The sequence below is a fragment of the Panthera onca genome, chromosome A3, assembly GCF_046562875.1.
Source record: "Panthera onca isolate mPanOnc1 chromosome A3, mPanOnc1 haplotype 2, whole genome shotgun sequence".
Classification (NCBI taxonomy): Eukaryota; Metazoa; Chordata; class Mammalia; order Carnivora; family Felidae; genus Panthera; species Panthera onca.
The window spans coordinates 116,904,254-116,930,095 of NC_138341.1; the positions used below are offsets into that span (position 1 = coordinate 116,904,254).

Genomic DNA, 25,842 nt, shown 5'->3' on the forward strand with positions numbered 1-25,842 from the left:
GCTCCTCCCCCTTCTTCTCCCCACTTTCCCTATAGCCCCTTACCCAAATAAGGCAGTGGAGCCTCAGGGAAAAAGAACTAGCTTTGCCATTAGCCAGGCCTGTGTTCGGACAGGCTTCTCTTCACCATTGCTTCTCTTCAGCTGTGTGACCTTTGGTAAGATTTAGAGAGAATAAACTTGAAGTGCTAACATGTGATTACTCCAGGAGCTAGCAAAGTAAATTAGGTTGTCCATTAGTAGTAGTAATAGGTGCCTAATACATAAAGGCTATGTGCTGGACTCTGTGATGGGAACTTTTATATATATGACTGGTGGTTCCTCACAAACAGCCCCACATGGTCAGTAGGAATAGTACCCGATTTTGTAAATGGAGAAAACTGAAGCCCCAGGAGGAGAAGTGACCTATGCAAGGTCATACAGCTAATGAATGTCTGAGCTAGAATTCAAACTTGGGTTTTGTCATTCCAAGTTAAATCTTCCTCTGAGGACTTGAACAGTTTTTCCTCTGTTCTCATAAAGCGATCAGAAAAGTGAAGCCTCTAGAAATGGAGAGAAAACAGTCATTTTTGTAAGATCACACTATTTTATAGATCTAAAAATGATCTTCATCTGTGCTGTCCGGTGCAAAAGCCACCAACCTCATGTGGCTGTTGAGCACTTAGGATGTGGCTAATAGGACCAAGGAACTGAATTTTAACTTAATTTGTTAAATGTAAAGAGCCACAGGTGGCCAGTGGCTGCCATAGTGGCAGGCACAGTTGTAGATGAGGGGTTGCAGCTCAGCTCCTGAGTAGGTCAATTGGGAGTGCTCTCCCTCCCTGATCCTTCTCCTGCCCCTCCCCTTATAGTGGGTCTTATTTTTGGATAGAGGATACCTTCTGAGTTTAATTTTTATTGCTTCTTTAATTCTAACAGTGTGAAGAGTGCCAGTGCTGGCAGCATGGGGTCTGCATGGGATTACTGGAAGAAAATGTGCCAGAGAAATACACCTGTTATGTTTGCCAAGACCCTCCAGGTAGAGATTTCTGGAGTCAGGGATGTTAACAAATGTAGCCTTTTCCACAGCTGGCCGTGAAGCAGCCTGTCTGTGGTCTTGAGACTCATTTCTTCGACATTGGCTAGACTGACTCCTCCTTGCCCCTGCTGCTAGCTCACTTGGCCTGCTGTCCTGAACTTAGCAGTGAGAGAGTATGTGTAAAGCCTGTGGAAGGCCTGGCCTGGAGCTAGAATTATTTTTTTATTGTTATGAAAATGGTATAAGATAAGATCTATCCTCTTAACAAATTTTTAAGTATACAATACACTATTGTTTATAAAGTGTAAACACAGCATTGTACAGCAGGTCTCTAGAACTTTTTCATCTTGCATGACTGAAACTCTAAAAATTGTGTAATGCCTTACAGATATGCGTGTCATCCTTGCTTAGGGGCCATGCCAGTCTTGTCTGTATTGTGCCAGTTTTAGAATATGTGCTGCTGGAGCAAGCACCTTTTCCTTTTATTGAGGGTTCATGAAGAGGTGGGCTCTGTCTTTGGCTTTTTGGGGCTGTTGGAGGTTAGGAATATGCCTCTGCTCCCTCTGGTGGCACCTGCCCTCCATTGCATCACCTGGAAGAGAGATCTGCCCTTGAGGAGAAGGGGAAAGGTATATATAGTTGGTAGAGCTTGACTGCTACCCAAAGCAGTGAATTAATTCCTTAGCAGAATCAGTTAAGTTTCATTGTTCATGGCCTCATGGGTGGCCTGTGGCTCTTAGGTGCCCCTTTCCAGAAGTCTTAAATCTGTGGTTCTTGTCTTGCTGTCAGTGGAGTGGTTACATCTTCTCCCTTCACCACCGGTAAAGTTTCTCCCCTTGGCTCCAGTCCCATGATCCCCTTACAAGGCTAGACAGTGTTCAAGAGCCTCTACTTCTGTTGATTCTTTTAGTCCTATGAGGTGGGTCTGGTAGGAGCTCCTATTCCTGTTTTTACTTATGAGGAAGAAATTGGTGCCTAGGGACATGAATGACTTTCCCAATCTCATAAAGAAAATTGGAATTAGAACTGGCTTGTGGGGCCAAATCTTGATTTTGTTGGTTGTGTAGGGAGGGTCTAGTCACCATAGTTTGTTTTCTAGCAAGTGTGTCCCTTTGGGACCTGATGACCTCAGTCATGGTACTGTATCTCCTTGTGCTGGATGAGTCTATAGATGGAGAGGAATCTGCCCACTTGCTGCTTTTTCCCGAGGAAAGAATATGGTCAGAAGATTAGTCTGTGAATCATAGAATACTATCCATGGGCAGGATCTCAGAGACCACTCAGTTTAGCCCTGATATTTGATAGGTGAGCAAATATAGGCCCAGAAGGAACATGAAGGGGCCAAGGTCAGTCAGCCAGATAATGCTAGATAGGAGAGGAGAACCACTGCCTTGACCTTTGTCTTGTAAAACAGGTGTTACTGCTCTGAATCCTGCTGCTCAGGCCCCTCCTGCAGCAGCTGCCTCTGAGAGGCCACACATAATCCCTGGGGCGCCTTGGCACTGTTTACAAATCTGTTTATTATCTCTCACTCCTTCCCTCCATTTCCCCCTTTTTACAAATCATACACACCATCTTCATCAACTCCTCTGCACTCCTTTGAACTTTTACAACTCTAATTGCCAACACTGCAAATAGACTCCTCCTTGAATTGAGTGCTGTCTTTTATATTTAAAGGCAGTGTTTGACTCTGCAGTGTCTTGGGCCAGGAGTTTAACCTAACACTTATTCTTTAAAGGTTACTTATAGATGTTTTTAACAGAATCGAGGTGCATCCCTACCATGTGTTTTAGTAAAGCCAGAAAGAGCCCAAGAACCTTGATAGATATTACATGGGTTATTTAAGGGTTTTTATAGATAGTGGGAGGTAAAAATGCCTGTCTGGTTGAAATCTGTTCTCTAGGCTTTTGGAGCAGGAAACACCACCAAGTCATGTATGGTTGTGTTTTCAGTTCTTCCTAAGGATCCCTGTAATGAGTAAGATCACTGAAACCGTCCAATTCATATGTCACTTTAACAGATGGGGAATGGAGGTTCAGAGAAGGGAGAGTGCCTGACTATTTAGTAAGGTGGTATGTGACAGTTGGAAGGAGGACTTGGACCTTGTTTTCATTTGATAAATCCATTTCAGATGTATTTTGCTAAATGCTGGGGTTACAACTATGAATAAGGTGCTTCCTATTATTCTTGCTCTTAGTGGAGTTGGCGCCAGAAACAGATGTCAGAATAAGTAAAATGAGCAAGAAGATGTTAGATAGGGATGAATGCTTTGGGGTGGGGGTGGGGGGGGGGAGGGGGTGGGGAGGAGGAAGCAACCAGATAGGGAATGAGTAGGAGACTTTTGAAGAGGCTTTCTTACTTTGGAAGATAACAAAAGGCCTCTCTGAGGAGGTGGAAAGATGCCAGTTCTGTGGCTTGGGGAATGGTACTCCAGACAGAGAGGATGTTAGGATAGAGATCCTAAGACTGAAAAGTGGGATATGTTCCAGAAACTGAAAGGAGGCCACTGTAAGGGTAAGGCAAGGAGGGCAGGAAGGAGCTGGGTGCTGTTGGCCTCATTAGGCCAGTGTTAGGGCTTTGGCTTTTCTTTTTTATGTAGTAGGAAGTCATTGAAGGTTTTAAATAGGAGAGGTAATGATGTGATTTAAATTTAAAGAGGTACCCAGGTTCCCACTCCACCTCTGGCCAGTTCTAGGAGTTCAGGAAATTTACATCTTACTGCTTTATCCCCAACCCCTATTAGGGAGCCCGGCATGTAGTAAATGTATATTGGTGCCAAGTAAATGTATATTGGATGAATGAATAAAATGAACACACCAATCCATCCTTCCAATAATTTATGTGATGATTGTACAATGATGCAGTGGTTTCCATCAGGCCATGTATTAACTCTCTTATTGTCACTGCTTTAGGTCAGAGGCCTGGCTTCAAGTACTGGTATGACAAGGAGTGGTTGAGCAGGGGACATATGCGTGGCCTGGCATTCTTAGAAGAGAACTACTCCCACCAGAATGCCAAGAAGATTGTGGCCACCCACCAGCTTCTTGGAGATGTACAGAGAGTGATCGAGGTTCTGCATGGCCTGCAGCTCAAAATGAGCATCTTACAGTAAGTGCGGCACCTACAGCTTTGGGGAGGAGTCACATCTGACATCGTGGTGGGGGAGGGCAGGATAAATTTGAAAAATTGGAAAGACACAAAATCAGTGATAAGACAAATGAGTTTGAGACCTTTACTAAAAATTCTCAGTTACACGATAAACATTTTTTTGAAAAAAAAATCAACCATATACAGGTATAATTTACATATAATTAAGTTTGCTAATCTTAAAGGTTCATTTAGGGTTCTTTTTTTAATTATGTTTTGATGTTTGTTTATTTTTGAGAGAAAGAGACAGAGTGGGAACAGGGGAGGGGCAGAGAGAGAGAGGGAGACACAGAATCTGAAGCAGGCTCTAGGCTCTGAACCGTCAGCACAGAGCCAGACACAGGGCTCAAACCCACAAACTGTGGGATCATGACCTGAGCTGAAGTTGGATGCTTAACCGACTGAGCCACCCAGGCAGCCCTAGGGATTTTTTTTTAATGTTTATTCATTTTTGAGAGAGAGAGAGAGAGAGAGAGAGAGAGAGAGAGAGAGAGTGTGCATGCATGCCTGTGGGGCAGGGGCAGGGAGAGAGGGGGACAGAGGATCCGAAGTGGGCTATGTGCTGACAGCAGAGAGCCCAAGTCAGACTTGAACTCATGAACCATGAGATTGTGACCTGAGCCGAAGTAACCGATTGAGCCACTCAGGCACCCCAAGGGTTCATTGAGTTTTGACAAATGTATAGACCCTTGTAACCACCACCATTATCAAAATATGGTGTGTATATATATATATAGTTTAGTTTGTTTACTATTTTGCTGTACAGTTCTGAATTTTCTTTTTTAGTTTTTTTTTTTTTTTTTTTTAATGTTTGTTTTTGAGAGAGAGAGCATGAGCAGGAGAGGGGCAGAGAGAGAGGGAGACACAGAATCTGAAGCAGGCTCCGGCTCCGAGCTGTCAGCACAGAGCCTGATGTGGGGCTTGAACTCATGAACTGCGAGATCATGACCTGAGCTGAAGTTGAACGCTCAACCAACTGAGCCACCAGGCGCCCCCTGAATTTTTTTTATTGTGGTAAAATATACATAATATAAAATTTACCATCTTAACTTTTTAATATACCATTCAGTAGTGTTAAGTACATTCACCTGTTGAAACCAATCTCCATAACTCTTCATTTTGCAAAAATGAAACTTTGTATCTGTTAAACAACTTCTTACGCATTTTCCCTCCTCCCAGCCCCTGATGACTGTCATTCTACTTTGTGTGTCTCTGAATATGACTAGGTACTTCATATAAATAGGATCCTATAGTATTTGTCCTTTGTGAGTAGCTCATTTCACTTTGCACAGTGTCTTCAAAAGTTCACCTGGGGGTGCCTGGGTGGCTCAGTTAGGTGTCCGACTTTAGCTCAGGTCATGATCTCGCGGTTTGTGAGTTCGAGCCCCACATTGGGTTCTGTGCTGACAGCTCAGAGCCTGGAGCCTCCTTCAGATTCTGTGTCTCCCTCTCTCTGCCCTCCCCCACTCGCACTCTGTCTTTCTCTTTCTCTCTCTCAAAAATAAATAAACATTAAAAAAAATTTAAAAAAGAAAAGTTCATCTGTATTACAGCCTGTATCAGAATTTCCTTCCTTTTTAAAGGCTGAATGATATTCTATTGTATGTAATACTGCATTTTGTTTATCCAGTCATCCTAAACACCCTTGACTGGTAAACAAAGTAAAATTGAAAGCTGCTGGAAAAGACCATGTTGGCAGGCCTGCTCTCCAGCGTAGTGGTTGCTCAGTAAGTATTTTCTCTTCATGGTTTGCTCATGCAAAGAAGTTTTAGGTGTTCTGGTACTACGCTTCTGGCTTTTAGTAGCCAGAAGTTTGAGGAGCGAAACTAAGTGTGAATTCCCTTCTGTGGTTGCACTCTATGTGTTAGATGACCCAAGTTCATGTAAGCTCTGAGAAAGACCTATCACTCTTACTCGGTCTGTTGGCTTTTATAACTTACCCCCACTTTACCAAATAGGACATCTGGGGCCTTGCATGGCACAGCTGCTCTCCCATGACTTCCAGGGTTAGAGTCCCGTCTAGAACTCCAGGCCTAGCTCCTGTCAAGTACTTGTCCTAACCTTTCTAACTGTCTCTCAGTGGTTTCATGCATTTTCTTCTAGTGTCAGCACAGTCTGTGTAAGGGATCGATTCTCTTGTCAAGAACTTTCTCAGGTTCTCCCATGAGCCTTTCCACAGGGGACCGTCAACAATGACAAGCTAGTGCCATGAGTTAGACATGACAGGCCACTCCCCAACAAGGTTTCCTTTGTGCAGATTAGTCCTAGAGGCCCTCAGCATCAGGTAGAGTGTCAGAGCCCTGGGATGGTAGAACTTTCTCTTGTATTCTGGTGATTCTGGTGCACAGAGGCCTAGCTTCAAGAACTGGAATGACAGACGAGCGGTTGAGCAAGGGCACATTCAGACCTGATATATACTGATTTGGGTAAAAGCAAAGGTTCTATAACAGGAATCCCCCAAATAGAGGCTAAAACAAAATGGAATCTTCTTTTTCCATAATGAACGGTCCAAGAGTAGGCAAGGTTCCAGATCAGGTAGATGGCCTTTTTCCAGGATTCCATCTGTGGGCCTGGGGACTTGGGTTCCTTCTGTCTTATTGCTCTGGCATTCCATTGGGGTTCTTCTCATCTGCATGTTTGAAACAGCCTCACCTGTACCTCAACTGTTCCAGCCCCCAGAGGAAAAGAAAGACAGGAGAGAGCAGGCAGTTTTCATGGATGCACCTAACTGCGGGGAAGGCTAGCTATGTGCTCTGTTTGAACCCTGGAGTGAGGATGGAGGTGGGGTTAAGAGAATGGGGAGGTAGTTGCTGGAGGAAGTTAGCTGTCACTGTAATAGTATCTGTTGAGGTGAACTGAATCAAGTAACAGCCCTGGATTAAGATGTCAGCGACAAGCTTTTCCCTCACATTTTATAAAACCAGAAAGCTTTACCCCATATATACCAAATTAATTTCTTCTTAATGAGATGCCAGAAATCGAGGCAGGTAGAAGGTGGTCCATGTGCGGTCCTGGAAAGCCTCAGGTTATGTTCATGATTATAAACTTTGTTGTATTTCTTTTCATTTGAGGTTTCAATCAGATGGTGTTCTCTTTCTTCTTACTAAATGCCATTGCTCCTTACCCTAACCCATATTCCGGAACTTTCTCTCTTCTGAATCTCTGATCCCTGAATCATCTTTTTAAAAAAAAATTTTTAAGTAATCTCTATACACAACATGGGGTTTGAACTCACCCCTGAGATAAGGAGTCGCGTGTTCCACTGACTGAACCAGCCAGGGCGCCCCCTAGATCCTTCATCTTTATAGCAGTGACTTTGTACTGGAATTAAATCTGACTTCTCCTAGCAATTCAGAAGAGGGTATAGGGTGATCTTGTTCATCATTATATGTGGAGAAAAGATCCTGGGGGCGGGGAGGGAGGTGATCCCAGTATGTGTACACATGGATAGTCTCTGTTGTCACAAGCTCTAGGTCTTCATTCTCAGAAATACTGTTCCTAAGTGGCCTGGCAGGTTTATTATTTTCAAATGCAAAACTCAGTAACTTCAGAGCATTTGTTGTCATTTAAAAAGTGACATGAGGCTATACGTACCATCTTCATGATTGACAGGGTGCACAAAGAAAGGCCAGGGTTATCTTTGTGTGGAGTAGTAGCTGGGGTTTTAGGTCTTACCTGGGAGGGCAAAAATTCTAGGGAGGAGGAAGCAAAGACTTGTGATTTTCATGCAAGAGAAGGTCTATATTGTGGCTTATATGCTCCAGTTAACAGATTTCAGACTAAGTACACCTCAAAGTTAGTTAACAGTGATCCTCATTTTTCCTGATGCAGTTAGGATTTCAGAGGTGTGTCTGGTATCTTGGATTCCTGGTACAGGCTGTGATACCCCCTTGGGGGTGATCCAGGGACCTAGGCTGCCTTGATACTCTCGTCATTTCCTCTCCTTCCCCAGTGGATAGAAGGGGTGTTGGTGATTGCTGGACTGAGAGAGGTTAGTTGTAGCTCCTTGGGAACAGAATGTTAGGTTCTGTAAGATCACTCTGGTCTATTCCATTTGTGCAGGAAGGCTTCAGTCAAGTAGGTGTGGAGGGGTACCCATATATGGAGTTGCTGATGAGTTAAGTTTGTGATTTTCTGCTGATCTGGTTTCAGTGTTTTTCAGTTGGGGGCTGGGAAGACACTGTTGACTATATCGTGGGATGATTCTTCTTTATCCCAATCATGTAGGATTGTTCGAAGCATTATAGAATGTTAGGCATTCTCGGATTCAGTGAACTAAATGTCAGTAGTACCTGTCAGTCATTGTGGCAATTAGAAAGGTCACTTCACATATCTGTCCATCTCTGAACCAAATAGGAGTAGGTAGCACCTGTCTGTGTCTTTGTTTCCAAACACTCCCTAGAGGGCACTGCCTTCCCAGCCAGGAACTCTGGGAACTGATGGGTCTTATTCAAGAAATCCACTGTTGTGTTTTCCTTCTCTCCCTCCCTCCCTTCCTTTTTTCCTTCTTTTCATTTAATGATCAAAGGTAATTATAGAAGTTTGGGGTAGTAAAGAAGAGGTAAAAGGTGAAGTTTATCTAGGGTAGTGGCTTTTAAACTTAAAATGTGTATCCCGCAGTAAGAAATACATTTTAAATTACTCACATGTATAAAATTGAAACTAAAATTTCACAGGACAGTGACTCTTTCTTAGAATGGTACACTCTGATATTTTATATTCTGTTTTTCTTTTTTCTACGATTGATTATGATGCTCACTTCGGCAGTATGTAGACTAAAATTGGAACCATATGGAGAAGATTAGTCTGGCCCCTACACAAGGATAATGCATAAATTCGTGAAGCGCTGCAACTGATTATGATCCAATAGATTAATTTAATGACCCTCTATTGGGTCAAAACTAAAACAGTGAATGATTCTGGAAGACTAAAGTGATAACACAGAGTTTTAGGTGCACATACATGTAGGCAGGGCTTTCAACAGATTCTCAAAGGGACGTGTGGTTCAAGAAAGGATCAGAATCCCCTGTTCGTTTGTTCTTTCTTTCTTATTTTTTTAAAACATTTACTTATTTTTGAGAGAGAGACAGAGTGCGAGTGGGGGAGAGGTTAGAGAGAGAGGGAGACACAGAATCCGAAGCAGCCTCCAGGCTCTGAGCTGTCAGCACAGAGCCTGATGTAGGGCTTGAACCCATGAACTGCGAGATCATGACCTGAGCTGAAATTGGACGCTTAACCGACTGAGCCACCCAGGCACCCCAGAATCTCTGTTCTTTAACAATAAGGTTTGCTCCTTGGAATGGTGAGAATAAAAGATTTTAGAAAAATTAAAAAAAAATTATTAACAGCTTTTATGTAGATGACTTTGATTCCTACCCCCTTGCCCCGTCATCAGTGCATTTTTGTAACCAAGTGCTATTGCACACCAGGGTTGTCATGCCTACTTATTAATAAGTTAAGGTTATTTTTAGTAACTCATATTTGAAGAGTACTTTGCTGCTAACAGAGTACTTTTATTTGAATTAATTCACTTAATCTGTATTAAATTCAGTGGCTAATGGCAGATAGAGGGTTAGTCTAGTTCTGCAGAGGAAGGAATGGGAATGAGTCTGGCTGAGTGACTCATCCCAGCTGCACTGCTAATCAGTGGTTGAACTGAAATCTAGTCAGGTCTTCTGACTCCAAGTCCAGTCTTACTCACTGTGAGTGAGTCCACAGTGGGAGCTTGCCTGCAAGTGGTCTCCTCAGAGACCATGGATTTATGTTCCTTTTTGCTTGGCAAATGGTGGCTCGTGGCCAAATGGCCCAAGTGGGAACTCCTGGGCCATTACAGGAGAAACCCCTGTAATGGTCCCAGGTACTCTAGAGCCCTTTCTATGTTTCCCTCCCAACAGAAGCAGACAGCATCCTGATCTGCAGCTGTGGTGTCAGCCTTGGAAACAGCACTCAGGGGAGGGGAGACCTCATTCCAAACACATCCACGTTACTGAAGCCAGGAGCAAGGAGGAAGTCCCAAGCTATAGAACTTTGAATGGGGCAGTGGAGAAGCCCTTGCCCCTGCCCCTACCCCGGTCTGTGGAGGAGTCCTATATCACCAGCGAGCACTGCTATCAGAAGCCCCGCGCCTATTACCCTGCTGTGGAGCAGAAGCTGGTGGTGGAAACACGGGGCTCTGCCCTCGACGATGCAGTCAACCCCCTCCGTGAGAACGGTGATGATTCTCTTTCTCCGCGTCTGGGCTGGCCTCTAGACCAAGACAGGAGTAGGGGGGACAGTGACTCCAAATCTAGCTCCCTAAAGGTATGTGGTTCACATGTATTTGTTCTTTTTTTTTTTTTTTTTTTTTTTTAATGTTTATTTATTTTTGAGAGAGACAGAGACAGAATGTGAATGGATTAGGGACAGAGAGAGAGGGAGACACAGAATCTGAAGCAGGCTCCAGGCTCCAAGCTGTCAGCACAGAGCCCGACGCGGGGCTCAAACTCACAAGCGATGAGATCATGATCTGAGCCGAAGTTGGACATTTAACCGACTGAGCCACCCAGGCGCCCCCACATGTATTATTTGTTCTTAATTTAGTGTATGAATGCTTGAGTTCCCCTCCTAGGGTTCTTTGGGAGATGTTTGTTGTAAAATTGTTTTTAGTCTAAGATTGTATTTAAATGTGCTTATCGTAGGTATGTTTTTGGTCTGTAAAAATGGGTGCAAAGGCAGGAGAGACCAGGTAAACCAGAGACCATTGATTGCAGGAAATGTCCACAAAACCACATAATCACTAGGGTTTGGGGGTGGAGGTGGGAAGAAGCAAGGAGAAAAGGGTTGATTGGCACTTGATAAATGGAAGTAAGTTAGGAAAATGAGTTTTTTCCTTAACAGGGTTTACATTGTAATTCCACCTTGCTGCTGATTCTTAGCATGAGCAAAGGATGAGCCAAGTGTTTTGTTAAAAATAAGGTTTTCAGTACAATTTTGTGATAGCTTTACTTTGACATTTAACTTTGTAGCCTTGACATAAGAACAGTCCATTTCATCAGAATATTTGCTGCTTTCATCACCTTTCCCAAGAATACCTCTCAGTTTTTTGTTATTTAAGTCATGCTCTTCTAGAGCCTTTTTGTGTTGTTGTCCTGCTTGTGTTATCATCTTTAACTATTCACTGGTGTTATTCTGCCCTGTCCTCGGTTGGTCAGTAGGGCTTTGTGTAATTGGAGAGCTTCTCCATCCTTGTTATCCTTCCTTTCAGACTTTACCCTGTGGTTGGCATCACCAGCTTTAGATGTGTTAGTACATACTGCCAAGTGGGGCATCCTAGATTATAAGCCCCTCAAAGGCGGGCATTGTACCTCATTCAGCCTGTGCCCTTGCCAGTGTCTAAACAGTGCTGGGCAAGGCTCGTGAGACCCAGTTTCAAGTCTGAGCTTAGACGCGTACTGTGTGATACATGAGCAGGTCACTTTACCTCCTTGGATATGTCTCTTCACCTACCTGTGGGAGAGGCCAGTGACTGTGTCCTCTCCATTATTGTGCAGTGTATCTGTGAAAAGCTCTCAGCACAAAGCTTTGCATAGTCAGCTCTAAATAAATATTAGCTAGGCCGTATTTCATTTCAAATGAATGAATGAATGTATGAATGAATGAATGAATGAATGAATGAATGAATGGTTGAGATCACAAACCCCAGAGAAAGTTTGTGATCCTGAAGACTAGACAGATTTCCTAGAGATAGCTGCCCCATAATAAAAAAATGAGAAAATACTGGGCCTAAGCAAGACAACTATGATTAAAAATCTCTTTCGTTGATGGGAAGCTGACCTTAAGCCAGCACTGTGTTTTATAAACCTTATCCTGTTTCATTCTCATGAACCTTTAAAATAGGTTTTACTATTTCCATCTTTCCTGTAAGGTAGCAGAGGCTCAGAGAGGCAGAAGAACTAATCCAGGCTCACACATTCAGCAGGACATGGAACGAGGACTTAACACTGCTTTGATTCCTGCCAACTAACATACTAACCCCTGTCTGCACCCACCCTGCTCTACTCTAACCTCAGGGCTCTAGAGCCATTCCGTGAGGCCTGTTTCAGACTGGGGCATTGGGCCAGTCACTGGGAAGCAGCTATGAGGCCTTGAGGCCTGTGCTGCCTTATGGTGTTTGCGATTGGTACATACTTCTGCCTGGTGTGCAAGACAGGAGGAGAAGGAGATAGAGGTTTGGAATATTCAAGCTGCAACTGGTTTTTCAGATGGTTGCAAACACTGGCTGTTTGAGAAGGGACTGGGAACTGTCTCCACTCAGTAACTTAAATGCCATTGCATTCCTAGGTGAGGGAATATGTCTCCAAAAAGGTCCTACCTGAGGAAGCCCCGGCTCGGAAGCTGCTGGACAGAGGAGAGGGGCTGCTGAGCTCCCAGCACCAGTGGCAGTTTAACTTGCTGACCCATGTGGAATCTCTTCAGGATGAAGTCACACATAGGATGGACTCCATCGAGAAGGAGCTGGATGGTAGGACTCCTCTGGCTCTCCACAGATAGCTGTATTCTTGCCTCCTTTCTTTTCGGTCTCATCCACCCCCATCCTTCTCTCAAGATGGGCAAGCTTTACTTTTAGTATTTACCAGGCACTGCTAAGGTCTGTGTGATACCAGGAGGCCTCCTTCACTTACCCAGTGCCTTCCGCAAAGCAGAGTGCGAAAGAGTGCCTGGACTCTCTGCAGGCCGTGTGCGATCTGAGCAAACCTTTGCCAACCAAGTTCTGTGAGGAATTTCAACTTTGACTTAGTAGAGGTTTTGGATGTCTTTGAGGATTAATCTGAAGAAACCTTTTATTTCAGCCTTTCATAAAATCTAAAATGAGGCCTTTCTTCTTTATCAGTAGAGATTTAAGAACTTGACTGAGTCATTTGGGTAGCCCCTGGGTATTTCTCCCAGGTGTTAGTGGTAACAGATGGGCCTTGTCATGATAAACTTGATCAAGTTCAGACTTTTGATCCCTAGAATGTCACCAGCTTGGTTTTTGAAGATAGAATTCCTTCTTGATAGTTCACTTATTTCTTAATTTTTTTGTTTCAATCTTAAAATGGAGCCAAATTTAAAAATAAATATTCCGTTTGAGGATTCTGAATATATTGTCTACTGTTACTATATTGGGGACATAAAACTACTTTCATGAAATAACTCAGAAAAATACCATATGTTATGTGAGCTAGAGTCATGAGGGCCCATAGGTCAGGGCACGTGTATGGCTGAGGCCCTGCCAAAGAAGTGTGTGAGGGGAAACAGGAAGGCTTTCTGGAAGTCTTGGGTGTGAAGTGGAGCCTTGAAGAGAGTGAGGTTTTCTGCTGGAGAGGGGGTGACTCGGTGGGTGATGAAAGGACTGGCTTGACTGGGAAAGGGTTCCCCTGTTGGAGGAAAGTGAGAACTCTATGCCTTTATGCTTCTTTCCTGCCTCTGAGGCACTCCTGAGGAACTAGGAATGGGAGACTAATTCAGGGTCCCTTCTGAGGGCATTTCTGAAGGGGGAGTGTTTCTGTCTCTTTTACTCCTAAAAGGTTTTCTTGGGTTCCTTAGAATTGTAACTGATGCCACTGTCTGAAAACCTTGCTATTTGCTAGTTAAAAGAGGATTAAATGCCAGACTAGAAATTATGGGTTTTGAGAGAATGGCAGTAGGAGTGGTTCTGGGTCCCTGGATTAGCACTGTGGAAACAGGGAGAATGTTCTGTTGCCAGAGGAGCCTGGCCTTAGAGCAGACATCAGAGTTTACCCACTTCTTTTTTTTTCTTTTTTAAAAAATTTTTTTAAGATTTGTTTATTTTTGAGAGAGAGTATGATCAGGGATGGGGAGAGAGAGAGGGAGACACAGAATCCAAAGCAGGCTCCAGGCTCTGAGCTGTCAACACAGAGCCTGATGTGGGGCTCCAACCCATGAGCAGCAAGATGACCTGATCCAAAGTCAGACGCTCAACTGACGGAGCCACCCAGGTGTCCCAGATTTTACCCACTTCTTACTCACTGACTTGCTGCTCCCACCCAGTCTCATGGCCACTGTGGTGAGGAGGATAAGCCTGGACTCCCTTCTCTGACCTGCTTGAGGGCCTCTTGTGTGTCCTGCTGATCTGGGGTCACATACTCTGTTCTTGTTCTGAAACTCCAGGCTCTGAAGTGTGAAAATCAATTATAATTCTTAAAGACTTTATTCAGACAGACTTTTCTATTGTATTTTTATCAGAATCCTATTTTATTTCAGCTACAGTAGAGACAACTCTTCAGTTCATCCAAATACCATTAAGATAAACTGAGCTTTTATAAGAATTTGGATACAGTATTCCTTTTAAGAAGTAGCCTTGTAAGCTATTATATTGACTAATTTATACTTTAAAAAAGTTATTGGGGCGCCTGGGTGGCTCAGTCGGTTAAGCGTCCGACTTCAGCTCAGGTCATGATCTTACAGTCCGTGAGTGTGAGCCCCGCGTCCGGGCTCTGTGCTGACACCTCAGAGCCTGGAGGCTGCTTCAGATTCTGTGTTTTGCTGTCTCTCTGCCCCTCCCCTGCTCATGCTCTGTCTCTCTCTGTCTCAAAAATAAATAAAAACATTAAAAAAAAAAAAGTTATTGTTTCAGTATTAACCATAGCTTAATAATTTAGTAGTGTAAACAGTTGTAAACAAAAGATTTTTAATGATCATGAAAATATTGAGGGGCGCCTGGGTGGCTCAGTCGGTTAAGCGTCCGACTTCGGCTCAGGTCATGATCTCACGGTCCGTGAGTTCAAGCCCCGCGTCGGGCTCTGTGCTGACAGCTCAGAGCCTGGAGCCTGCTTCGGATTCTGTGTCTCCCTCTCTATCTGACCCTCCCCTGTTCATGCTCTGTCTCTCTGTCTCAAAAATAAATAAACATTAAAAAAAATTAAAAAAAAAAAAAAAAAAAAAAAAAAAGAAAATATTGAATCTTTTAGGATGAGCAATACTTTTTTTTTTAATTTTTTTTAATGTTTATTTCTGAGAGAGAGACAGAACATGAGTGGGGGAGGGGCAGAGAGAGAGGGAGACCCAGAATCCAAAGCAGGCTCCGGGCTCCAAGCTGTCAGCACGGAGCCTGATGCGGGGCACGAACCCACGAACCACGAGATCATGACCTGAGCCGGAGTCGGACGCTCAACTGACTGAGCCACCCAGGCACCCCAGCAAGAGCAATACTATTTTAAGAAAAAAATGTTACCTTAAGGGGCATTGGCCTCTATCTAGATGGTCTGAGAGAGTGTATTTGAAATGAAACTTTACCTGTGTGACCTCCTGCATTGCTTAGAATCATTACATTGCTGAGAAGCTGTTGAGCTTCCTTAATAGAGAAATGGGGTGATGGTCCAGAACACAGTACAGAAAGAAGACTGGCCTGCTGGATGTTGGGCTCCAGAGAAGATACTAGTGGCTACTAATACATACAGTTCTGGGTCTGGTCTTCAGTCCTGCAGATCTAGAGAGAAGGCTTCCACCTTAGGGTCTCTAAACCCTCCTCTTCACTAAGCTCAGAGAATACTGAGTAGCCTAGACTCTTCTAGTCTGGTGTTCTTTCTCCCTGTGCATGCCTCCCAGGTCACCATAGTGTTGGGGTATGTCTTTGGTGAACCTGGTACCAGATCTGAAGTAGTTACAAGACCATAAGAGGGGTCTCTCAGCAGTTGTAGGATCATCTTGTCAAGGACAGATGGACTGACTGACATTCTGTCGGAGTTGACGCAGCGAATCCTGACTGCCTTTTTTCTACACTCATCTAGATGGGCTTTTCTGGCATTGACTTTTGGCCTCTTTCTCCATTTATTCTGTTTATTCTCATGCCCTTTTGCTCAGCAGTCCCCTGTCTCCTAGTTTTTTGTTTGTTTGTTTGTTGTTGTTTATGTTTGAGGGATGCAGAGAGAGAGCACAAGCAAGGGAGGTGCAGGGAGAACAGAGGATCCGAAGCAGGCTCAGATGCTGACAGCAAATAAGCCCAGTGTGGGTTTTGAACCCACAAACCATAATATCATGATCTGAGCTGAAGTTGGACACTCAACTGACTGAGCCATCCAGGTGCCCCCTTCTAGTTTTTTTCCTTAAAGACTTACTGATGTATTGAAATTGGTCACCATGGAGTTTTTCTTGCTCAGCAGGTCACTAGTACTCTCACATGACTTTGATCCTTTACTCTTGGCTTTCAAGTTCATGTCTGAGAAGGCAGTCTTATTTTTCTTATTTTCAAGTCCTTGTACTTGTTGGGATGAAGGGGAGGGACCGTTTCTCCTTCTTGGAATCCCCAAATACCAACAAGAAATCAGAGGGTGGTAGGTGAGCTCTGTGAAGCCCAAGCAGTCAGTGGGGTGCTTTGCTAGGCCGTTCCCACTGCCTTTGTTGAGTGCCTACTATGTTTCAGGCATAATTGAGTGTTAGGGATATCGTGGTGAGCAAGGCAGACTTGGCCTCTGCCCTCATGGAGCTTGATCTTGTGGTAGAGGTAGGTATTAATTAAATTATCCTATTACATATAATTATAAACCATGGTAAGTGCTCCAGAGGAGGAGAACATGTGATCGCACAGCATTCTTAACCCAGCGACCAGATTCAGGGGGTAGAGTTGGGGAAGATTTCTTTGAGAAGTAACTTATAGGGAACAAAGAATTTTGAAAGGTGGGAAGAAAGGAGGAGGGCCAAATCTGAGGATGGAAAAGGATTATGTGTGAGGCTGTAAGCTACATGAGGAACAGGCACTGGGTGCATCTTGCTCTTTCTGTACCTTTGGCTCAAGGGTCCAGAAAATGCTCAGTACAGGTTGATTTATGAACTAGAAAGGCTCCAGGCAAGCTAGGGTGAGCACAGGGCCTCCCTGGAGGGGCTGGCTTCATGTCAAAGATGTATGGTTCCAATGTGGTCTCTCCCCCAAATGCCTGAGGTTCAGGGAATGGCTTGGGGAAGAATAAACGTCTTCTATAGAGAAATCCCTGCTCTCAGAGGCAAGGCAGCTTTTTAGGTATTGAACCAATACAATCAAGATCATTAGTAATTGGACATCTTACATTAAATACTTAGAAAATAAAACCAGAGTATTCTGTGCTACTGATGATAAGAATATGAAGCAAATCAGAGCTTATAGTGATAAAAATAGACCTTTTCAAATCCCTTTAGATCTTCATTTTTCTTTTTTCTTTAAATTTTCTTTTAAAGTTTATGTATTTAGAGAGAGAGCACATGTGCTAGTACACACAAGCAGAGGAGGGACAGAGAGAGAGGGAGAGAGGATCCCAAGGAGGCTCCATGTTGTCTAGCACAGAACCTGATGCGGGGCTTGATCTCCCAAACCTCAAGATCGTGACCTGAGCCAAAACCAAGTAGGATGCTTAACTAAGCCCCCCGGGCGTCCCCTAGATTCTTATTTTTCTTAACGGGAACATTAGGCTCTAAAACATTAGGCTCTCTGATGTCCAATGAGGGAAAGCCTTATAAAGAATGGGGAGTAACACTGAGAAAGGTGGGTTCTTTAAAGCCTTCTAGACTCCAGAGCTACACTAATACAGTAGTCACTAGCTATATGTGGCTATTGAATTAATTAAAATTGAATAAAATTTGAATTTAGTTACACAGTTGTACCAGCCAGGTTTTAAGTGCTCAGTTAGCTACATGTGGCTAGTGGTTACTGTATAGACAACACAGACATCAACCATTTCCACTGCAGAAAGTTCTATTAGACTGTGCTGCTCTGAAGCATTTGAACCTTGTCCTAGGGGTAATACTTTGTAGAGAGGGTGTAGAGTCAGTGTCACCTGAGTGGTCCTCCCTCCTTGCCCCCTATGAGTAGTAGATGGGAGAGGGTGCTGAGATTCTTGCTGATGTTCTTACAGATGAAGTGTTGGGAACTCACTGGGTCTTCTCTCTCTTCTGCCTACAGTGTTGGAGAGCTGGCTGGACTACACTGGGGAATTGGAGCCCCCAGAGCCGCTGGCCAGGCTTCCGCAGCTCAAACATTGCATCAAGCAGCTGCTGATGGACCTGGGCAAGGTGCAGCAGATCGCACTCTGCTGCTCAACATGAAACTGGGCACCCAGAACTAGTGGGGGCACAGTCCTGGGGCACCTGCAGGAGGAGCTTTGCATATTTAAATAAATAAACCTAGCATGCCGAATGCACGTGACACCGACTGACTTCAGGGATCTGGGCAGGGGTGTGATGGACATTGGACAAAGGGGCCATTTTGGCTGCTGGAGGGCAGGGCACTCTGATCTTGAAGCCTACCAAGAAGGTGGCAAATAGACTCTTGGGATTCCCTTCTGTGCACATCGTTGAATGGAGAGTGAGTGAGTCTTTTTGCACAAACTTCACTTGAAATCGTGCCACTGATAAATGGAATGAGAGCCAAAAAAGTTTAGTCGGAAACAGTTGTAAATTCAACTTGCAGCTTATTTAATTGACTTTTTTGTCAGGGTGGGGCACATGCCAAACCTTCTGGTTTCTACCTGGCATGGATTTAGGCAGCAGGCATCATTTACATTGTTCCAGCTTCATGAGAATGTTGTGACTTCATATTCTGTGGAGGTTGGGAGGGAGCGGAGGCCTTGGCTGCCCTGCCTTCTCCTTAGGACTCTTCTTCACTTTTCTCACCACATGTCTTGCATGACTTCATGGTACCGGGGACAAGTTTTGTATGCTTTTACCCCAGAGTTGGCTGGGTTGTGTCTTTTGTATCAGAGCCCATACAGCCTGTGGAGGAACTAGAATCTCGCTGTAATAATCTAGGAGGAATTCCAAACTGAAGCAGGCAGGGTCTGGAACCCGAAGGACAGTGTTTTCTACCCACTTCTTAATATTGACAGCTTCCCAGTTCTATTTAATGTCCAAAAAATGGTTCCCAAAATTTTGAACACTTTTCACTGTAAAGATTTGTTACAAAGGATGTGGTTTGGGGAATTACCTTATTTTATATTGTTGTAAACAAACTTCAGATTCTACATGTGCCGCTTTTCTCCTTCCCAGAAGGGTGTATGTTCAGTAGTTGACGTTTTCAGAATTGTTTTAATATACTTTAACACTTTAGATTTCCTGTTTATATTTTTTTGTGAGGTCAAGGTGATTATGCTGCTTAAGGTCCAGGTACAGTTTGTACCTTTTGAGACAATATTTGTTAGTCTTGCAGGTTACTGTTCCACCTGTAATTGCTATATTGTTTTTCCTTGCTAGACAAAGTTAAAGAAAACGTTCCATGCTTTGAGGAAATGACCCCTTTCACCATTTAGTTTACTTATCACTAAAGGCAAAAATCAAAGCACAGTTGTCCATTAACACTCACAAGTTAATTATGGGTTTATGAATCTGTAATGTTATATGCTGCAAATATTTACTATGTAAACGTGAAGTAGCCATTATCTCTATAGCAATGACAGTATCTCCAGCGACCTTCGGAATGATTAGGCCTTTAAGGCACATAGGTCATTGTGGTCTTGAAGGCCTCTGTACCAAAATCTGTTTCAGGGAATGCTCTGTCCAGTGATTTCTTCACCATTTGATATAAAATGAATTTAGGACCAGTTGACCTGCTGTAGCTTATCCATCAGAGGGAATACGCGTGGCTGTGACATCTGTAGTAAAGCTGACGTGATTCCTCTACAAGAGGCTCTTTCCCATTGCTAACATTGGCGTTTCTGGTGGGGGAAGAAATGTTCAAGGAGTGTGCATGACATCTATATTTTGCATAATTTATCAGACAGCCACATTATAGAATTGTGTGTCTGAAAAGGGATGAAACAGGATGATTTTCTGTAGCCACAACTGTGAGGTATGATGACTGTTGTATTATTAGATTACTGATTTTTGTTTTCTGAAAATACATTTGAGCATCACATCTGGAGAAGCTACAACTTTAAGGGAGTCAATCTCATGTCTTTCTCAAAAATGGAAGCAGAAACTGAATTACCCTAATTTTGCCAAGTGGCTGTTACTGGGTCTGTTGTTTAAATTTTGTAAAGGAAATAATCCCATTTCACTCATCATGACTTTTGTCCTTAGGAAAGCAGGGATGACTCCCAAGTTCTGATAACCTCAATGTGCTTCTCTAACTTAAAGCCATGTTGAGGGGCTCCATCCCCAATTCCTGGGTCAAGTTGAATTAACCCCAAGTTGGAGCACTGGAAACTGTTATTTGCAAAGATTACTGTTACCGTTTAGAAATATGTACACTACCTAAGTTTTCTTTTGAGAAAAACTATCCACCTATAAAAAATTGCCTTGACAAAAACAGTTCTGGTTTGACTAATCATTTTGTTTCTTTAAATGGTGTTATGCAAGGTGGACCCTTGATGAGCCAACATTGCACTGTGGATACATATCTATGTTTACGCGCTATTAGAACAGAAGGCGCTGTATATAGAAATGTTGCTTTGAAGCAATATTTGCAAAACATGCAAACTTCTGTATCTGTATTTGGAAAAAAATAAAACAGGTTTTTGTTGCTATGTTTCAATCATGTTACTATAAAGTTCTGTACCCTTTTAATGTGCATTACATAATTTTCTATAAACCTTACTTTTTAAAGGAAGTCTGCTTTTACACTGTAAACAGATTTATCTTCTGCAGGGAGGCAAATGCAAGCTTAAGATCCTAATTCCAAGAAAGCATGCAAAAGAATTTTGAATTCATCTAAGGGTCTGTAATAATTTCGAAAGTAAAATGCCCCTACACCAGCCTCTAACCCAGTCTGGCTCATGCTTTGTGGTGTGAGCTGCAGGCTTATTAAATTACAATTGTTGAGAGCAGTGAAGGGAAGATAGGTCTGGCCTTCCTCATATTAAGAGATGGCACCCATTGCAATTGGGACCTTTCTGAGGCCAATCCAAACTGCCTACAGACCCCAATTAGTTCCTTCCTGGGTGGGCACAAGACTTAAGGAAGAGGAGGCTTTAAGATTTCACAACAGAGCTTGTGAATTACAATGTTGCCAAATTCTTCTCTAAGCAATTGCTCATTAAAAAAAGATAAAGGGAGGCAGTTGGAGAGACATTAAAATGAGTAGAACCGGCAATAAAATAATTCGTTAGTTCACACCAGTTGTTAAATCTTAGGGGCCTAAAATATGGCAGGAATCACTTTGGAGACTTAAACCAAAGCTCGCAAGGAGCTCTCCAAAAGGACCTGCATTAAACACTAAAATAGCCCTCTGGCTTGGGTCTTTTGGGAAGCCCGTGCCCCAAGGGCAGGTTGATGGCCGAATTGCTCTTTGCCTGCCACAACCACTTTCCACTACCTTTTTAGGTAGGAAAACAAATTTCATATTCTAGTGTGACATCGGGGCGAATACGGAACCCAGAATGTTAAAACCCTCTTTCCGTAGACTCCCAACTAAACAAAGGAATCCCAAGTGGGGTCCTGTGAGGCGAGGAGAAAAATTTTCCAGATGCGGAGGCCCAGGCCTAGCCAACACGTTAATGATCCCACAAAACGAGCAAATGCCAAGTGGACAGAAAACAAAGGCTTTATTCTCATGGGCTCCCAACTTGGCCTCGCCACCAGCCAAAAAGGAGGTCGCAAGTAAATAGGCTCGGGAAAACAAACCTAGTAAAGGACGAACGAAAGGGACATATCTGACGACTGGAGCTGCCCAAAAGTCATTTCTCAGGAACGCGTAACGGAGAGCCAGGTTCAGCCCCCGGACTCGATAGTGGCCCCAGTCCAGAGAACTCCCGAGCCCGGCCGCCCGAAGCTCCGCCGCTCAGCCCGTGATGCGCACATCGGAGCGGCGGCGAAGCCGCCGAGCCCGCGCCGCCTCGGGCAGGATGGCGAGCAGCTGCTCCTGCACCAGCATCTCCACGATCTGCTCCTTCGTGCGAATGTCGGGTCGCAGCCATTGGCGCGAGAGCTCCCGCAGCTGCCGGAACGCCTCCCGCGGGCCTGCGGCATCCTGGTAGCGGAACTGCCGGAAACGCTGGCGGAACGTCTCGGGGCCGGGTCGGGAGCCGCCAGGCTGTGGAGGGGAGCGCGGAGCGGCTTCGGCAAGCGGCGGGGAGTCCAAGGCTGCGGGCCTCAGAGGCAGCTCGAGGGCCGCGGAGGCAGCCGCGGGAGGCGTAGGAATCCCTTCAGACACCGCGGCGCTGGGACTGGAGGGTTCGGGGGCAGACGGTAGGGCCTTAGGGCTCGACGAGGACACCGCAAAGTTACGCTCCGGACCTGAGCTCAGGCCGGCTCCTTCTTCCTCCTCTGGCGGCGACTTGAGGCCCGCAGCAGCCGCCAAGCTCGGCTCCGTCGCAGCCATGACTCCTAACTCCGGACCTCACCCTTTGTTCCGCAGGCGTGGGCTCAGCACTGCGTCTGCGCGGGAGCTGGCTGAGGAGGGAGACGTTTCGCGCGTCAAGGCCCATCCCACAAGGCCTCCAGGCAGGCGGGCGGGGGAGGGCCGACAGCGCGCCCAGCTCACCAACTCCCCAAAAAGACTCGAGGCTGCCGGAAGCGGAAGTCTCCATTAGCTTCTAGGATGAGTTCGGCGCCAGAGGGCCCGGAAGCCGAGTCCCAGCTCCCGGAAGCGGCGCCCCCTAGCGTCAGCGAGTCGAGTCAGGAGGTGGATGTGACGGGGGAGCGGCGGCGTTCCCAGCTAGGCGTGCGCTGGGCTTTTCTTCACGAGGGCTCCTCCCAGCACCAGTTAAAGGAGTCGGAGTCTGAGGAGGAGAGGGAGGAAGACGAGCCGGAGGAGGAGGAGGAGCTCCGAGGGGTCTTTATCCACTTCGGCCCGCAGGTGATCCGCACCTACCGCTGCTTGCACGCCTCCTTACTTGACCCTGACTAGGATGATAGCGAGCCACGGTTTCGCTGGGGCCGGCGTCCGACCGGTGGCGGGAGCGGGATGGCGGGACGGAGGTCGGGCACTAGGGAAGGTCTCGACCCGGGGAAGTCCTCTCTCCCTCAAAAGAGGAGGGTAGTGGCACTTGCCTTATTGACAGGATGACAAAATACAAGGGTGTGTGAAGATCCCCAACACACATAGTAAGACTTGCCCCTGCCATGGCACAAAATGTATGCTCAAGAACTGTGCCATAATTATTTTTTGCGTGTCCTTTGAAACCAGGGGACAAGTGCCTCTGTTCTGCTTTTAACATTAAGATTAGTAAATAGACTGTAGATGCCTTGCCCCATATGGTGGCCACTAGCCGCATGGGCTCACTGAGTCCTTGAAATGTGGCTAGTCGGAATTGAGATGTGTTGTAATGTAAAATACACACAAGAAGATATAGTACCAAAAAAAAAAAAAAAAGGTAAAATATCTCAGTATTTTTTACATTGATAACATGTTAGGTTGATAATATTTTGCGTATGTTGGGTCAAATAAAGTGTATTATTAAAATTAACCTGTGTCATTTTACTTTTTAAATGTGACTACTAGAAAATTTTAAATTATGTGTATGGTTTGCACTGCGGCTGCCTTGGTGGTGTCCCCCACTTCAGACTTGTTGAGAGGATTAAATCATTAAAGCCCTTGGAAAGAAAGGGCTTTTTAAATGTTTGTTACCGACTTCATTAGGTAGATTGCTATTTCTGAGCTACAGTTCTTTTATCTTTAAGATGTGGAGGTAATAAAATTTACCTCAGAAATCATGAGAATTCAGCGAGACAGTGCATATAAAAGCATGTAGCTCTGACAACCCTTCAGTAAGTGATATATTCTATTTGACAGCTGACTCACAATTATGTTTTGTATTGCCATTTCACAGGGAGGGAAACTAAGGCCCAGAGACAGAAGCCTCACGTGAAGGGTTTTGTATCTGCTTTGTGCAGAAGGAGTGGGCCTGTTTACTGTAACTTGCAATACACCAGCAGCCCTGATAGAAAATTTGCCTCCCCCATAAGATGTGCTCTCTTGGATAGGTAGAAGTGGATCCTCACAGAACAGTTTTCACAGCCTAAACACCTTGAAAGTCATGTAGTGGGTCTTGAATATTTTTTAGTTATTGACGTTTAAAATTGGGAGATTTCACATGCAAATCTGATCTCTGGCTTTTGTGAGAAAGTGGATGAGCTGAACACATTGGTCCCACCCACATTCCTGCCAATCAACAATTACTTAGAGCTGAGTAGCATTCTTTTAGACAAAGATGCTCAGTCCTGTCCTGAGGATGGCCTCAATCCCCACCACTCCTTTTTGTCTCTGAAACAGAATGCTGTTTATATTTACTATTGCTTTCATGTTGTTTTCCTTAAAGGTGATATTTTTCTTTATTTCCAGAGGTGGGAAAACAGAGGCGTAGAGTTTGTTAGGCCTACTAGCTTCAAACCTTTACTTCTGCCTCGTCCCTTGGCATTTTGATTCACTGCCCTGAGTGAACCAACCAACAGTCCTATTCCCTGGGTGGTAACAGGCAGTCAGTATCCAGGGCTAAGAGAGCACATCAAACCGTGCTGCAAGGATGAAGAGTCATGGAAGACTTTACTGGGGAGGAGAACTTTAAATTGAGATTCAAGAAAAAGGGTGGATTTAGGGGCATTCTAGGTAGAAGGCATTGCCAGTGCTGAGGCACAGAGTGAATGGGAGCAAAACTTTGTGGAAACTTTAGACTACAGGAGGGAATGGCCAGGGTCTGGGAAAGGGATAAAAGCTGAGGTTGGAAGGTCATTTGGAAGTTAAATCATAGAGAGCCTAGAGTTCCATGTTGAAAAATTGAATCCTTGAACTCTCAGGAAAGGGAGTGAACTCTGTGGTCCGTGAAATCACAGAATGTTAGATCTCTAGTCCATTCCTTGCATCCCTATTAGAATAATGAAATATTAGAAATGGAGAGATCTTGGAGATCTGCTAGAATTATGGAATGTTAGAATGGAAAGGACCTTAGACATCAAATCCAAAAATTAGATTCAGTTATTCTGAACTGTATGGGTGAGTAAGCCCCCAGAATCTGAAAAAAAAAAAAAGTTACAGTATCTCTTCTGGAATTTTCGTACATCTGCATATAATTTCAGGTGGTTTCCAGATATCCTTGAACCCACCCACAGGGCCCAGGTTAAGTTTAAAATATATTTATATGTGTTCCATTCTCCTGAATTTTCCAGGTTAAGAAGTCAGTGCACCACAAGGAAATGGATTGGTCCAAACTAAAAAAACTAGTAAGTGTTTCCATGAGAACAGAATTCTTTTGACTTGTAGTACAATGTTCTTACCATATTAGGCCTTTTCATTAGCACTAGTTTGGAAGCTCACTTGGGAAGGGATCCTAAATGATGCATCTCCTATCACTTAGCTTTCAACACAAGGCCGAATTCCCAGTTGACTCTCAGGAAATGTTGAATCAAGGAAAGAGGCAAGCAGTTGGTTTCATCTCTGCAGGGGAGCTCTAATATGACTCCCATACTCTTTCAGACACTGGTGTCTTTTGATGGTGTACTGTTGACGGTTGTGGTATAGAAGCCTGGATACATTTTTTTTTATATGGAAATAACCATAGATTCATAGAAAGTTGCAAAAATAGAACAGAGAGGTCTCATGCACACTTCACCCAATTTCCCCCAGTGGTAATGCCCTACATAACCATAATACAATGTCAAAGCCAGGAAATTGACAATGATAGAAGCCACAGAGTTTATTCAGATTTCACCAATTTTATAAGTACTCATTTGTATATGTATGCAGGCTTATGCAGTTTTATCATGCAGCTGTACCACAATCAATATCTAGAAACATTTGATGAGCA

The 25,842-nt window shown here is 44.3% G+C and overlaps 2 protein-coding genes and 2 non-coding genes across 7 annotated transcripts in view; 2 read left to right on the forward strand and 2 right to left on the reverse strand.

The window, feature by feature from the left end:
* The window catches only part of PHF20 (PHD finger protein 20), a 147,247-nt gene extending 126,611 nt beyond the window's left edge, over window positions 1-20,636 (forward strand). For all 4 annotated transcript variants that reach the window (XM_060616764.3, XM_060616780.3, XM_060616772.3 and 1 more), the window contains 5 exons: window positions 916-1,015; window positions 3,928-4,123; window positions 10,057-10,462; window positions 12,482-12,662; window positions 18,072-20,636. In XM_060616764.3, coding sequence (XP_060472747.1) covers window positions 916-1,015; window positions 3,928-4,123; window positions 10,057-10,462; window positions 12,482-12,662; window positions 18,072-18,214 — 1,026 coding nt within the window. In that variant the 3' untranslated portion in view covers window positions 18,215-20,636. The remainder of the gene's footprint in view (window positions 1-915; window positions 1,016-3,927; window positions 4,124-10,056; window positions 10,463-12,481; window positions 12,663-18,071) is intronic.
* LOC132672569 (U6 spliceosomal RNA) lies at window positions 1,382-1,488 on the reverse strand. Its single transcript, XR_009607579.1, has one exon. It is a non-coding gene; the product is annotated as a U6 spliceosomal RNA (small nuclear RNA).
* Window positions 8,914-9,020, forward strand: LOC132672633 (U6 spliceosomal RNA). Its single transcript, XR_009607609.1, has one exon. It is a non-coding gene; the product is annotated as a U6 spliceosomal RNA (small nuclear RNA).
* A 990-nt stretch (window positions 20,637-21,626) lies between the features above and the next one.
* SCAND1 (SCAN domain containing 1) lies at window positions 21,627-22,421 on the reverse strand. The gene has a single exon (XM_060616887.2). The coding sequence runs from the start codon at window positions 22,419-22,421 to the stop codon at window positions 21,882-21,884; it is 540 nt and encodes a 179-aa protein (XP_060472870.1). The 3' UTR covers window positions 21,627-21,881.
* Between the last annotated feature and the right edge of the window lie 3,421 nt (window positions 22,422-25,842).